This window comes from Coffea eugenioides, chromosome 1, assembly GCF_003713205.1.
Source record: "Coffea eugenioides isolate CCC68of chromosome 1, Ceug_1.0, whole genome shotgun sequence".
Classification (NCBI taxonomy): Eukaryota; Viridiplantae; Streptophyta; class Magnoliopsida; order Gentianales; family Rubiaceae; genus Coffea; species Coffea eugenioides.
The window spans coordinates 44,085,501-44,101,591 of NC_040035.1; the positions used below are offsets into that span (position 1 = coordinate 44,085,501).

The following is a 16,091-nucleotide window of genomic DNA, read 5'->3' on the forward strand; positions in this document are numbered from 1 at the left end:
ATCCATTGAATACATAAATCCACGAGGATCTGAATTTGAATTTTTTTGTTTAGATCCATAAGAATTTGGGTCTAACTAAATTTAATGAGTTTAGATCTGAATCAAAAGCATCCAATCCAAACCCTAGCCATTGACATGCTTACTTACCATCAAACCCTTCCCAAAAAGGATTACCTTAAACATAAGGCATACTACATTAGGTAAGTTCCTCCGGATGCCCTCCGAAAATATACATCTTTGACAGGGACCGCGACTTCTCATGCATTTGCTCGCTAAAGTTATATGGCGAGTGGCGACATATGGCTTCTTAGATCAACTGTGAAAAAGCACTACCCCTAGGGTAGATTTATCTTCACAAAATAATGAACAGTATGAATTAATCATTGCATCTATAAAGATTCAAGAATTATAGGTTTCCGTTCTGAAGTCACCCAGCCTGCACCAGAAAAAGTATGGGGAGTGGGGGTTAGAAAAAAGAAAAGAAGATTCCTGTAAGTTTTGCTGTGTAAGATCTAAAGGACTAATAATTTATGGCTGCTGTGACGTGGTCACATACAATGGAGCTGAAGATTTGGAGGATGCATTGATATGAAAGATCTACATGTACAACTGGAAAACTGAAAAGTTCAAAAACTTCTGCATTTTAAACAAAACCCTGATGAAAGATTGAGATTAAAGAATCATCAATATCAAAATTCAGTGGATCGGATCATTCATGTTACCAATCTGACAGATGATTTTCTAACACTGCAGTAAATAGAAATTCATGACATAGCTAAGGATTCCAGAAATAAGTGTTTGGACTAGAGAGATTTGAAATAAAAAAATTTACTTCACAAATTTCAATCACCTTTTTATCTCACGTACATCACATCACAAAAAATATTATAGTAATTATTTCAAATAAATCATCCAAATAAATTCCTATCCAAACATTAATTATTGCGCGTAAAGGTTTCTAATGCATTCTCAAAATGTTAATGCTAACCTTTTTTTTTTCTCAGAAAATGGGAAAAAAAAAGAGAAAGAAAATACTTGCACCACCTACTCATAATCTTCGATGTGACACACAATTTCTTTCTTAATCATTACCTAGTACGCAGAGGCTACCTCAAAACAAGTCATTACTCAAATCCAAATCGACCGACAACTTTCATGATATTATTGCATGTGATATGATGTGTCCAAACCTAGAGAGTATAAACATCACCAACGGAAGAAAGATACTTTGAAATAAAATATAGGATTTGATTAACGCTATAAAATTTATTAAAATATTAGTTTTTAATTAAAAAAATCATTATGGTAAAAAAGTGTTCGCATTGAAGGAGTATAATACATGTGAGTGTCTGTATAAGTATAATAAAACAACGTGTATCGAATAATATTCGTTTAGAAAAATCCTAAAATGTAACTAAAAGGGTACTACTAGAACTTTAGTTAATTAATTAATTAATTAACTAGTGATTAGTAGATGATCGTATGGTTTTATCACTTATTTTGCTCAAGGCGTCTGTCCCTTTAAAAGGGGCACGTGTGTAATATGAGCGAGGGGAAAGAACCTTCGGAATCTTTTTTGACCTTTTATCACTCGATACTCAGTAAGTACTTGATAACCTCACCCCAAGTCGCCTGGGACTCCTCTCACCGTCTCCAACTTGACTCCCATTAGTTCTTTCAGATCCAAATCCCAGAAACCTCTCTGGAGAACTCTTGAAATTGTTCATAGAAATCAATGCTATGTAGATAAATAGTAGGGAGTTTTAAGCACACATTGTTAGGATGTAAGGAGGATAGAACTGGTTCATAGATTTGGATTTGATGATTGTGGACAAGATGCTTGATTCAATGCCGAAAAGGGTTCCAAAAAGGGTCTGGCTTGGGTTCCAAATGTCAATGGGATTACTCGTGGGTGGAAATCACACCTCTTCCAGGTTTTGTACTCGCTAAGTATTTTATTTTTACATTTCTGTTGGCTTCAATTTCAATATTACTGATTTTGTGAACTGCAACTCCAAAATCACAACTTTAGCTGCACGCACTTTGATTCCTGATTGATTTATCTAGATCTGAGGTAGAAAACTCTGAAAGGCCTTGTCTTTGGGATAATTGGGACAAAAGAAAAGATGGATTTGACGGTCTTGAAATGGCAAATGCTACGTGGGACTTTAATGAAACGTATGTTTGTTAAGGCATTTGCGTTAGGGTCTGCTCTGCTTGTGCTTTCCATTATACAGATGACCCATGATGCTCGAAAAATGGAGCCAATTTTGCTGAACTTGGATGCATGCCCACTGAACTTTGGCTCTAGCGAGTATTACAATGTCAGCAAGTTTTCAAATCCCCTTTCGGTTCTTAGGTTTTCTCTTTATGGGGGTTTTAAGATGCTTAGCAAAGAGACTGAAAACTTGGCTAATAATGTTTTCAAGGAGCTTATGGGGAAGAATTTGCTGGATCCTAATTCGAAAACTTTGTGTGTTGGGGAGGGTTCTGCCTCTGCTGTATCAGCTCTGCGAGAGCTGGGTTTCCGACATGCTGTTGCTGTTGGTAGCCACCCATCTTTCTCACTTCTAAAACGGAGATTTGTTTGTGAGCTCGACTTTGCGGATAATTCCTTCGATTTTTTGTTCTCGAGAGCTCTTGATGGGGTATCTGTGCCAGCTCTTCTCGTGCTTGAGATTGAGCGTGTTTTACGTCCAGGTGGCATTGGTGCTATGCTTGTTGGTGCCCATGACTTCTACTCTGGAAGCCTGATTAGGTCTGCCACACCAGTTTCATTATATTTAAAGAGTTCTGAAATCATACATGTGTGTGGTGTTGGCTCAAATGCTCTAGTCATCTTTAAGAAAAGATTTGAAAATGCTGCTTTCTTTGAGCAATTTCAACTTCCAAATGAATGCCCTGCCATCACAAATAACAAACCATTTATGAAGTTCATTGAGCCCCTAACGGATGAAAAATCACTACATACCAAGAGGGAAGTTTCTTATCTGCCCAAGTTTTTGAATACTTCAACAAGGAACAGACTCATTTACATCAATGTTGGTGCAGACGAATCCACAAACCTGAGTATTTATGAGCTGTTTAAACCTTATAGTTCATTTGGTAAACGAGCATTCAGTGTATTTTTGATGGATCATAACACTTCTGTCCTGTCTTCTCACATCAAAACTCCTGGTATCACTTTTATTTACCATCCAGGCCTCGCAGGAGAAAATGCTGCTCCGGAACTGGACTCTGATGAGTACTTGAGTGCTCCAATGGATACAGAAGGGTTTGACTTTGCTCGCTGGTTTAAAGAAACAGTGGAAGATGATGATTTTGTGGTCCTTAGGATTAACACAAGAACACTGAAGTTGAACATTCTTGGTGAATTGTTCAAAACTGGAGTAATATGCCGCGTTGATGAACTTTTCCTCAAGTGCTCAGAGTCGCTAGACTGCAAAGGTGCCATTTGTGAAGACTGCATGAGTCTTTTCAGAAGTCTCAGAAATTCTGGTGTGTTTGTTCATCAGTGGTTGGGGGACTGAAGCTCATGAAACATTTGCTCATTTCCATATATCATTTCAAAGTTACTATGTAAAATAAATCGAGGAAAGTTTGTGGATTAGATTTCTGATCTACAACTCTTTCCTTTGAACTGTTATTTACTAGTGTTTCAAGTGTGAGATCTTATCCTCTAGGTTATGGAGGATCTTTAATTTATTGAATGTAAAATAAATTGAGGAGAGTGTGTGGGTTGATAATCAGCCACTCTCTTCCATGTCACTGTTTTGTATGTCTTTGGGAGTTTTCATGTATCAGTACTAGACTCCTTTATGTTATGAAGGGTATTTAATTTATCTTCGTCTGCCAACTGGTTAAGATATGGCAGAGTTGACTTTGAGGCGTGATTTTTTTGAATGGCTACCGGAACATGAATCCTGTGAGGATAACATAATGGTCTGCCTTATTATCGATAGCTGCGGAGTAATGTAAATACATAAATTTGCATTGGCTTTTAACGCCATCTGCGGGCTTGTGGTGGTAACGCGAGTTGCTGGAAGTGACTGTACTCAAGCCTAAGGCTTCATTTGGAGTAACGTGAGTTGATTTTCCTTTGTCTTTGTCTGTGAGTTTTTAGTAAGAAAGAAATGAAAGGAAATCGGACGATGAATCTTAGGCAAAATTTTTCCTCCCAAATTGGAGAGAAATTTGGAGGAGGCCTGTGAAATTTTTTTAAAATACCTATTTTATCCTTAAAAAGGTTTTGAACAAATATTTAATGACTTTATATCCAAAATTATTTCACTAATTTTCAAAACTCCCAAACAACATAACAATCCCTTCTATTCTCTTTTCTTCTCTCATAACTAAAGTTTTCCCTTCTTCTCTTTTCTATCCTAAACTCCCAAACTAAGCCTTAGTACTGCTATTTTCTGCATCTTTCTGCATGTTGTATTCCGGCTGTTTCATTGTTGTAAATTCCTACTGGATCTGGTTTGGCTAATTATCAAGGCCGTATCATTTGTAGAATGGTAGCATGTTTGCCAGGACAAAACATTTTATGGTATCAATATATATGGGGAGTTCCATAGTACCTTTGGGACGCGTACTAATGAGTATCAATTCACTGTTGAATGTTTGACAGCATTTAATTGACAAGAAATAACCCTGTGGGGCAGCAACACCTCTTAGATCTGCTCCAATGAGGCTCCTAAGTGGGGGAATCAGCAGCATTCAAACGTGTTCAACAGCATCTATAGCACTTATTGAATCAAGAAAAGAGTTTGTAATTACTACTATGCATCTTTGGCATGAACTTGCTTCCATCCTATGCAGGCAAATGGAACGGGTGAATCCTGCTGTCAAGAAAAATGAGGCTGCAATATATGACGCTGACTGACATCCTGGTGAACTGAAATTCATCTGCTCCTTGCGAACAAATTAAATTTCTCTCTTCTATCTGTGCAACTTCTTGAGCAAAGTGGCTACAGTTTCCTTCAATATCCGGTTGCTCTATCTTCCATCAGATCATTATAACTGGCCCTTCAGATATTACCGCTTTATTTTAGTCAAAAATTAAGATAGAAAGCCTTGGTACAGCAATTCATTATTAGCTCATCTAGTATATGTACATTTTGCATTTTCTGTTAGGAAACTCTCTGATGCGCCAAAGCGCAAAAAGAGAAATCCTCATTGCTTCCAATTTCGTGCCTTGGACTGCACGCAAAAGACCATCCATTATTATCTGCTGTTGAACAACCAACAAATGTTCTTGGATCTTGCCAAGTTCATGTATGGCCGAAGATGAGCGAAAAAAATGCATAGAAATCCAACATATACTCTTTGATGATCAACGTAGAAGACCGTCTTCATCCTCAGATGCAGGGCCCTCAAATTGATCTTCCTCACGTGATGAAAAAGTCAACGGCCCAAAAGGCCCAAAACTTATCAGCGGCAGTGGTTTTTTTTTTTTTTTTTTTTAGTTGATACGATAGACCTACAATTATTCTATGTTACGGAGAGGGGAGGACCTGAAGAGGTCAAGGAAAAATCGGAGGGGACTGAACTACTTACCGGCCCAGACGAGTGCACCAAGCACTCGTCTAATAGGGCACTTGTCTGGAAGCCACTTGAAGTGGCTTGCCACATTTTGTGGCCAATGGTGGGAGGCAGTGTTTGATCCCCTGACTTTCCACTCCACCAACTTTGGTGGTAGCGTGTCTCAAAACAACATAAATCTTTTGCTTCAACTTTTAGGTTATCTACGTGTATACCTGGGCTTAATCACGCTTTCCAATGCAAACATGACATGTCTTTAAAGTTTTGATGTGGAACTCAGTAACTTTATTACTGGCATTATTTTTTAAATGCACGATCAAAGGCGTCAAGTTTCTGCTGTATCGAACCGAGCTGCTCGTAATAAAAAAATTTGACTTGGACTCGGTTGATCGAGTTCGAGTCGAATTCAAATAGCTCGATAAGTTGAGCAAATCGTATTCGAGTATCCAAATGGAATGTTCAAAAGTTTGTCAAGTTTTATCTAGTTTTTTAAATTTTAATTCTCTAATATATTATTATTATGAAATTATCCTTATGCTTAAAAGAGTGGTTGAAGTTACGAAATATTTCAGGTCGTATGAAATTTTTTAAAGGGCAATAATGTCTTTTAGCTCAAAATTTGTAAAAAAAAAATGAAAATTTCTGACTTGAACTCGATAAGGCTCGCATTGACTCAAACCAATGCGAGTCGAGCACGAGTTCTGTGCGCAATCATCGAGTTCGAGTTCGTGTATGACGATACTCGATCTCGATTCAATTCGATTGCATCCCTAATCGGAATCCCGCTTTTTCAAATGGCATCCTTAGCTCCAAATACGGATTATAATACTCCTATCCATGACTTGTTTTTCCGTAAAATTTCGATAACGTGAGGGAACCAATCGTAAAGGCCTAATTGTGGATTTGTTTGACAAAACTGAAGAGAATAGGCGCTGTTGCGAATGACTACCGAGTGCATCTAACTGATCACGTTTTTAGTTTTCAGGTAGGTAGTCTTATGAAGGTGCTTCGATTCGTGCTTAGTTTTCGAGTAGATGTTAGTTAATTTTTTTTTCCGTCCATTGTCAGATCTAAATTTTAAGCTCAGATCAAATGAAAATATAAAAAAGAAAAAACTGGATTTTCAAAATTATGATACAAAAAATTACTCGAAATAACAAGAGGAGAACGGCTATAAATACTAGGATTAATCTATCCTACACTGACAGTGTATACACTATCAGCATTGGATGAATAACAACTAGATAAAATTTGAATTTGAAATTCAACTTTTACACACATATCTTGAATTAAATGGTGATAGTGTATACAGTGTTAGTATATATAAGATTTACTCTAAATATTATAGAAAGTCAAACCCCTTAAAGAGAAATAAATTCTCGAGTCAGGTTCAACTCCAGAAAATACTTAGGATTAATCTTATATACACTATCACCATTAGATATATGATACACGTGCAAAATTTGTTCATGTATTATCCATCCAACCATAATAGTGTATATAAAATTTACTCAAATACTTAATGGATGGCTATTTATCTTTCAATTGGGCTTCACTCATAAAAGTAACAAAAAAGTGTACCTAGATCATAAATAAACAACACAATGATGGAGTCAGCAGGTGCGAGTTATGGATTTCCAACAGCCTCTGAAAGAAAGATGAAAAGTAGCAGCGGTGGAAACACTCCTCCTCTTCCAGGAGGCTTTGTCCATAAAGGGTAAGATGACCCGGCTAAACACCAAAGATTTGCCATAACAAGTATATGCCATATGGGCCTATGGGGCCTCTGGGAGAGAGTACTAAAGTGTGGCGGAGTAAAAGTCAGATCCCACATGCAGTCCAAGAACAATTATTCAATAACGAACGAACAAAGCCCCTCCTATTCATTCATGAAAGGTTCTAGATCCAGTACACAAACAAAATCACTACTCAAAAGCCGTGCGAAAAGGACCATACCCCAACTCATCATGCATCCATAGTGTTCAAGAATTCTGTATCATCAGGTTATACATATTTATTTAAATATTTACCCCCACTTCAGAGTTGAAGGGAGAAAGGAAAGAAGAAGCAAAATCAAGTAACGAGAGAAGAAGCCCCCACGGGTTTAATCACATGGTAGCAGGGTTTAATCACATGGTAGCAGGGTTTAATCACATGGTAGCAGCGTTTCCTTGGGACCTTTAGGTCCCGGGTTCGAAACTGCGCTATGGGGACGCCTGTGCACTTATCGTGCATTGGTTGGGTTGGGGCGCCGGGCTCGGGCCGCAGGGGATTAGTCGGGCCCCGTAAGGATTGACTCGGACACTCCTGTGTCGACAAAAAAAAAAAAAAAGTAACGAGAGAAGAAGATAGCATACAAAGAAAAAGTTACAGTTTTATATTTTGGCACCGTAACGAATTTTTTATAGTATTAATAATTATGAATATATGTCACATGTGCATGATTTAACAGCAGTATATATATTTCTTGTATGATTGTTTTTTTTTTTTTTATGCATTGTTAGCGTTAAAATGTCAGGAGTCTCACATTCTTCTCCACGTTTATTCCAACTCATGGAAGAAACGAAAGAAGTTTTTAGAGATGAACTCGTTTATTATTCTCTTTCCTTCTAAAGCTCACAATTGAAAGGAATGTTTGGTTTTTTTTTTTTTTTTTTTTTGTTGGTTCCAAGCCACTATTGTCTTGACTTCCAGATTTTTACCATCCAACCAAAGGGTTGGTGCATAATGATTCAACCTCAAAATGTATGAATGTTATGATTGACTCTGCTAGCTAAGTGTTTCCTGGGATTGAAAAGTCAAAAGAGTTACACGTATACTCCCATTCTGAACTTGTCCGAAGCCAATCTTAGACTAAAATCCTCAGCAATTCCAGAGCTCAAGCATATAGAAACGGAACGGGACTAGTAATCAAAGCCAAATCCATCGATTCAGTGACCAATAATCAAGACTGACTACGACTGAGAAGGCTACTTGATTGACAAAAAAAATGACCATGTGAGTTTGTACTTTGTACTGCCAGGGCCAGCAGGTGAAGGGAGGATAATGGGGTACTGATTGCCACATCCCCAGTAAAAGCGTTGAATTGCAGTGAAGCAATAAAAAACATGAAAAAACAAAACTAAAAAAGAAAAACCTGCTAAAGAAAGTGTGGTGGGGGTTGGGTGACAGAGGTTTCATTGCTGCACAGGCTACTACTCCCCATGTAAATTTAAGTCCATGACTCTCACTCCATTATTTCTGCTTTGAGCCAGTGACAGTGTGCAACTCAGAGATATAACTTCACTGGTCTATAATGCGGACAAACATGACTGGTGCGCTGGAAATATGATTGGCAAATCTGAAAGTTTCCACACGCATAAGAAAAGAACCGGAAGGAGTCTTATATTGCAGCAAGCTGTGCGGCAAAAATCAACAAATACTTTAAATGAATAGAGCCAGTTTTAATTCATCCGAGGACAAGAACAAAGTACAAAAGATGCAGGCACAAGAGAAAGCTAACTCAGATCCCATCAATTCTGCATTATTTTGCCATTCTCCAGTTAACGATAGATAAATCCAAAAAAAAAAAAAAAGCAACTTTCTACTGTTCCAAGAATAAGGAAAAGATGAAAGACGGGATCTTAGATGAAACCCTTGAAAATAGAAGGCCACAGAATTATGAGCACCAGGAGGCACATTTAGTTACAGGAATGTTTACAAAATTGTAAAACTAGTCCCCCTCTCGAGATATGAGGTACGGAGATCCAGATGATAACAAATTTTTGGTCAATCAAAAAATGTCTGAAGAAACAACCTAAACCAAGGCCACATATCAGAGATCCATAGGTTTTGAGTAATCAATGGAGAAAATTCTCTCAACAACCCATGACAGCACAGTTGTAAACAAAGACCCCAGCATGCTCCTTCACACCAAGGACCTTCCAATCCAAAGTGCCATTCTTGGCCCCCGATGTTGGACTCCAAGAATTCAGCACAATTGCTTCACCTTCTGGGCCCCTTTGACCACCCACAACAAGAAGTTCTTTCCCACAGGCCTTGAAAGCTAGACCCCAACCGTTTGAAGAATCAGCCCTGACTGGGAGTCTTCCTAACACATCCCAAGAGTTCTTTTCCTTGTCATATTTCTTTACCATATTGGTTAGATACTCAACCGCATAAAGCTGGTTGTTAACAACTGCAACAAGAGGTGGTGCCTGGGCAGCTCTATTAACAGTTGGATACATGCCTTCTATTTCCTTCCACTTCCTAGTCTTAAGATCAAACTCCTCCCCACAAGTCAAGGAGTCAGTTGGACTAGTCATCCCACCAATCACGTAGAATTTTCCATCCATGAAAAAACCAGAGCAAAGCCGTCGTGGGCAGTGCATGTTTGGCAACATCTCCCACCTGCCGGTGGCAGAATTATAAAGCTCTGCAGATTTCAGTATGTTACCGTTCTTATCGCTCCCCCCTGCAACAATAGCGATCGAACCAAGACTACTAGATCCAAATAAACACCGAGGATGGTTCATCCCTTCACACTTCACCCAGTCACGATGAACCAAACTATACTTCCAAATAGCAAATTCAAACAACTCACGACCGAAAACCAGCAATTCACTCCCCACAGCTAATGACTCCTTATCGGCATAATTAAAACAGTCATCACAGGGAATTTTAGGCAACCTCATCCATCTGTTTTTAAAGGGATCGAATGCTTCCCATCCCCTTGGATCACATACCAAATACACCCAATGCTCCACAATGCCCAACTGCCTCCGCAGCTCATATAGGTCTCCACTTTTAATTAGCTTATTAAACCTCGCATTTAGGCAAGACAATGAGGAATAATCTGATCTGCATGCCCAAGCAAGACATGTCAATGCAACATCATCATGTAGACCAGGTAGAAAAGAATCATTTGATCCAAAGTTACCCTGATCATCATCACCTACTCCTGACCTCACTGCCACTTCTCCTCCTTTTAATCCCCCCACCAAACAATCAGAATTCAACTTATTCATCTTATATGAAGAAGTCAGCAATTTCTTCAACTTCTGTGTTTCTAAAACCATGATATCCTATCCCGGACAAATTAGAAAAGCAATGAAAAAGAAATCTTGAATCCGCAACTTTGTCAAACAGTCATATTTTTAACCACTTTTCTCTATCTTTCCATCCTGTCCATCAATTCAAGAAACTCAAAAACTGAAGACCCGTACGGAAAATCCACACCCCTTGTTGATATAACGCCTATATGCCAACTTTATCAGCTGAATAGTGAAATACCAAATCAGCTACTCCATTAATTGCTCGAATTTTCACCAGTTTTCACTTCCTTGAAATCGTATCCATCAATTAAACAACCTCAAAAACTGAACACCTCATATGAAAAGTCCGCACCCCCTCTTCAAGTAACACCTATATTTCAACTTTATTATACAAAAATACCAATCCCAAATAAACAAAAGCACCAATTTAAGCCAAAAAAATCCAATAAAAATTTAATCTTTAACCAACACTTCCACAATTTTCATTATTTTCTCAGATGTTTTCCTCAGAAAGATAACTTGCAACGACTTTGATGGCAAGTTACCAGACAAATAAATACCAGAAAGAGAAAAGTAAATAAATTTGGATTCGAACCGGGTTTCAGAGGAGATGTTCGGATCTCGCCGGAAAGTTGAAGCATCTACGCCGGAGAAAAGTCAGAGCCTGAGGAAGGAGATTTCACTGCCCAAGAAAAATCGTAATAAATGTTTTTCTGAGGTTGGAAAGGCCGGTAGTTGATTCCCGGTGAACATTTTACCAGAGACACTTTCTGGTGCGTGTCTATGTGTTAGAGAGGGATAGAAAAAGCGGAAGCGGTTATTTGACAGAGAGAGAGAGTGAGTGAGGGCAGGCGAGAAGTGGAGTTTAGTGAATGAGAGACCCAAAGAGAAAAGTATATCTCTCTTTGCGATGCTAGTCCCTGATTAATTAGATAGTTTTTTTTTCTGCCCGGAAATTCACATATTATTCTACATTTTTCCAGTTCAAGTTCCCCACTTTTGGTTGTACTTTGTCGAGTACATTTATTAGATTTTGTTCATCATTAATGAAGTTATTTGCTAGCTCTCTTTTATTTGAAGTGAAACAAGAATTCTAAAATCTAGCAAAGCATGGGGGGCTTTGACTATTTGCTTGTGAAATTTCTCATTATTGTTTGTTCTATCTCATCTGTACAATATATTAATTATTACTTGCTGCCGTGTCTTCTTCAACAAAACATATATATGACAGAACGAATTAGCAATTGATTTCAATTCAAAAATTAACGTATGGTTTATGGCTTTGTAACTAATTTTTAAGGGTAATCTAACTTTTTAGGTTATGGATTTACATATACCAATGGAAAATATGGAGGTTCTTATCATGTTAAAATGATGATTAGTGGACAGATCTCATATGCTTGGCTTTTGAAGCGGTTTTTTTCCCTTCAAAGTGGAAATATTTTTACAATGTTTGACCAATTCGAATTACTTAGTAAATAGATTAGAAGAAAGAAGAAGCAACATTTTTTAGCCTCACTTTCGGAAAAAATTAATAATAGATGAGGTGATCAGTAAACAAGTTTGACCCTTGTTGCCTTTTCTCACCATGTGATGTGGGTTGGACAAAGGCAAAGTGTCAAAGGCAAATCAATCTCTGAGAAGAGTAAACATGGGCTAAGCATATTGATGATTAGAATTAGAACTGGTCAAACACGGTGGCTAAGCATATACTTAGTTTTATATATATATATATATATATATATATATATAATATGATTAAAGCAATCATATTCATGCTACTCCAACTAATTTGCCAGTTAACATTTGTCAACATTTGTCTTCTACTAGTTGTTCACAGTTTTGATTACTCTGACAATTTCCAACTGATGAACATATTTGCCATCAGCAAGAGGTTTTGGCCCACAGAAGAAAACCCAAAAAAAAAAAAAGAAAAAATTATGAGGTTTTTGTTTAAAATTCCATTCCAATAATGAATTAATCTTTGGATGGCATGAGTTTGTAGTGCACTAACGTACAGGTCTTATGAGTAGCTTAGGTGTCTGTCATTGTAATAATTTTTGTATCAAAAAAATAAAAAATAAATGGTCAATTTGAATTCTTCCCTGAAAGAAATATATCCAATTCAAGCATTTAAATTATGTAATAATTTGCTTGAAAACAAATTTACGTACAATAATAATAATAATGTCAATCCATACGGCAAAGTGAATGGCAAAAAAAAAAAAAAAAAAAGAGAGAAAGAAAGAAATATACGTGGCTGGCTGATGTTGAGCGTCCTTATTAATTTCCTGGCTGGATCAAACAGTAGAAGTACAAGTCCTGCAGCAGCAATCAACTTCGGTTTGGCATCTACCTGTCTGCGTCTGGTTTTCCTTGCTTTTCAGGTCAGATTTTTTTTATTCACATTCACCAATTAAGATCTTGGCAAAAAGAAAAAAATAAAAACAATTACTGGATGGATATTTACGCTGTTACTATTTATTTTATCGTATAATTTAATAAATAAAAATTATAAAATTAAAATGATAGCGGAAATGTAATTAACAAAAATGAAAATACGAACTGCTTTCCCTTACGGAATAACGTGAAGAGTACTACTATGGTAAATCCACAAGACGGGCTACATAATGTGTTCATTAAGTTTTTTTTTAAAATAAAATAAAATAAAATAAAATCTCATAATCGATAAGTATATTGTAGGAATAGGTAAAACAATCAAAACTTGTTGATGGTTCAATGGGTTAAAATATTCGTAGATCCCCTTCCAATCAAAGTAATACAACACACGTACGTACAATTCCATTCATTGCTTTCACCTTTCTCCTTTGATGTTTTTATTCTCTTTTATGAATTACGAGAAAAGTGGCCCTTTGTACTTAGCCCAGAAAGCATCAAGAATTCGTTGCTACCTAATCACATCAAGAAAAAGAAAGAAAGAAAGAAAGAAAGAAAGAAAGAAAGAAAGAAAGAAAGAAAGAAAGAAAGAAAGAAACACAATCACCACTAAGAGATAATATAAAGTACTTGAAAGGAAGAAGAAAAAACTTTGGTTACTTGTCCCTGTCAGCACATGTTTATGCTCCAAAATAAAAACAGAAGTATAATGCAAGCTTCCATAATAGCTCAGGCTACCTTGTCAACTCATCAATAATAATATCAACTTATCCTCCATGTCCTCATAAGCCGTACTTGTTGGAATATAGTAATAGGCTTTTAACATGAAAAAAGATGGTTAATTTAGTAAGATTATTATTGACTTGAACAATGAATAAATGTCGACATTGCATTTTCTATCGTAATCATATTAGGAAAACAAATGATACGAGGGCTCAATTAATATTAATAGGTGGGAGCAATAGATAATCGCATCTGATGCAAAATTTAAGGGTAAAACAACAAGACTGATAAATTTCACCATCTATCTTAGAATTTTGATTGTGACCCAAAAAACCAAATGAGGTGATAATTTTTTTTTCTTTTTGGGTTTAGATATTGTAACCAACACTTGTTGGATGATTAGACTATTCAAATGAGGTGATGCCATTGCTTATGAAAGACATGCAGGCTGATAACGTCTCGAGTCAAAAATTCCTGTGGAAGATGAGAACAAAATCCTTGCGACAGCATATTAATGGCAAAGCTGGCTCGCCTCATGCTCCTGCTGCAACCGCAAAACACGCGGTTGATGAGAATGCCGTAATTGTTTGTTTCTTTATTTGTTTTGTTAGGCCTTCTGTCATTGGCGCAAGCACTCATTGTGTGCAAGCAAGATCCTTCCGGATGAGCCTGAGGTCCGATGTGATCGAGACTAGAGTTGCAAATGAATCGAGTCGGGTTCAGCTTTGGCCTAATCGAGTCGAGTCTTGACTTAGTTTTATTGAATTCGAACTCGAGTTCGAACTCGATGAACTGACAATTTTAAAGCTCGAGCTCGAAAAAATAAAATAATTATTTTTTTAAAAAATAAATAAAATAATATTTTTTCTTAATAAATAATAAAATATTAAGGACATATATGTAATTTTACTATTAAAATAAAAAATAAATATATATACTTGAGCTCGCGAGTTAACAAGATTAATATTTTGAACTCGAATTCGAACTTGAATTTGACTCGGCCAGCTCGAGCTCGATATTGATCGAGCTCAAGCCGAGTTTGACTACGCGAGCAGCTCGATTCATTTTAAGCACTAATCAAGACTCGTCTGCAACACAAGAAAAAACAGAGGTCGGGGTTTTGTGCTCCGAGTTCACTCCGATACTTAAATCAGTTGTTATTTAGATTAAAATGAGGCCAGTAAGGCTGGATAGCATTGCATGCCTACAAGTTGATGAGTGATCGGCATTGATATTGGCGGGACTAAGAGACCAAATGATGAGAGTCTTACCTCATAGAGTAGAATAGAGTAGGGCGGCAGTGTTAAGGAGTAGATCTGAATCATAGGGTGACAAATTGTCACATCAATCATATCATATACTAGCGTTAAGTCGAGATTTGTGTCACCTCGTATGTATGGAACTGGTCGAGATGAAATTGAAACTCATCTGAACTGGCCGAGTGTCCACACGTTACAAATATAATAATCTTCATGTAAAAGTGCAATTAGTGATGAGAGCTTGATCTAGTGATCGCAATTGTGATTTTAGATATTAAAAGCATTAAAATTTTTTTGAACACGATATAATTTCTATCATTAATAATGAAATTGTGATATTCTATTAAAAAAAATAATATCAAAGGTATTGAGTGAGTTGAAGTCTAGTGTGAGTTCTCATGTGAAATTTTTTTAAGCTTGTACTTTGACTGTATTGCTACCACTACTGTGAGTTCCTTATAATCGTTTATTAAAAATAACACAAAAAGAAAATGCAATTTGTCCTCCATCACTTGATGTTGATCCACTAATCAGTTTTATGCACGCTACATTACCTTTCATGCATTCGCAATTATTCTTGTTTTCATTTTGTATGGAAAGACTAAAATATCCACCATAAGTTCTGGCACCTTTGTTAACAAAATGGCTGATACAACGTTCAAAATAGTAGTTTCTTTTTTCCAGAGACAAAAATATAGTAGTTGTAAGGTGCAGGATCCATGCATAAAACTGTCAATTATAAAAAAAAAAAAAAATCTGGTTATGGAAATGATGGACAGCGTTGACAAAACTCACTAAATATTAGTAGTTGTTCTATCCAATATATATTTATAGTGCTAGCGAGGGTATACAATTAAGTACTTACCATACACAATTTAGCTGATTTCATTAAGAACCTTATAATAATTAGAAGACATTTATGTCCCTTTTTTTTGCCCGGTATAACGGAATAAATAAGGGGTCAATTGGACGCAATTAATTTAGGTTACAATTACGGGCAAAGGAGCGAAGTGGGTTTTACCTCAGAATCAATGAAGACAAGGCATGGAATGGAACAAACTTAAAAGAGGGATGGGACAGGTTCATGGCGGCTATAAAAAACTACATGTGGTGCTTTCGAAGTCCCGAGCCAAAA

General features: G+C 36.8%; 2 protein-coding genes across 3 annotated transcripts; one reads left to right on the plus strand and one right to left on the minus strand.

Annotated features, from left to right (window-relative positions):
• The first annotated feature begins 1,577 nt into the window (after positions 1 to 1,577).
• Positions 1,578 to 3,844, plus strand: LOC113777744. Of its 2 annotated transcripts, none has more exons than XM_027322936.1 (2): positions 1,578 to 1,934; positions 2,238 to 3,844. In XM_027322936.1, exon 2 carries the CDS (start codon positions 2,238 to 2,240, stop codon positions 3,528 to 3,530), a length of 1,293 nt encoding a protein of 430 aa, XP_027178737.1. In that variant the 5' UTR covers positions 1,578 to 1,934; the 3' UTR covers positions 3,531 to 3,844. The 2 variants fall into 2 exon arrangements, with proteins under 2 accessions (XP_027178737.1, XP_027178745.1); XM_027322944.1 differs by having other exon boundaries at positions 2,360 to 3,844.
• A 5,192-nt stretch (positions 3,845 to 9,036) lies between these two features.
• LOC113780439 (F-box/kelch-repeat protein At5g60570) lies at positions 9,037 to 11,425 on the minus strand. The gene is made up of 2 exons (XM_027326242.1): positions 11,173 to 11,425; positions 9,037 to 10,947 (listed from the first exon to the last, which is right to left on the minus strand). The coding sequence occupies exon 2, from the start codon at positions 10,599 to 10,601 to the stop codon at positions 9,402 to 9,404; it is 1,200 nt and encodes a 399-aa protein (XP_027182043.1). The 5' UTR covers positions 10,602 to 10,947; positions 11,173 to 11,425; the 3' UTR covers positions 9,037 to 9,401.
• Between the last annotated feature and the right edge of the window lie 4,666 nt (positions 11,426 to 16,091).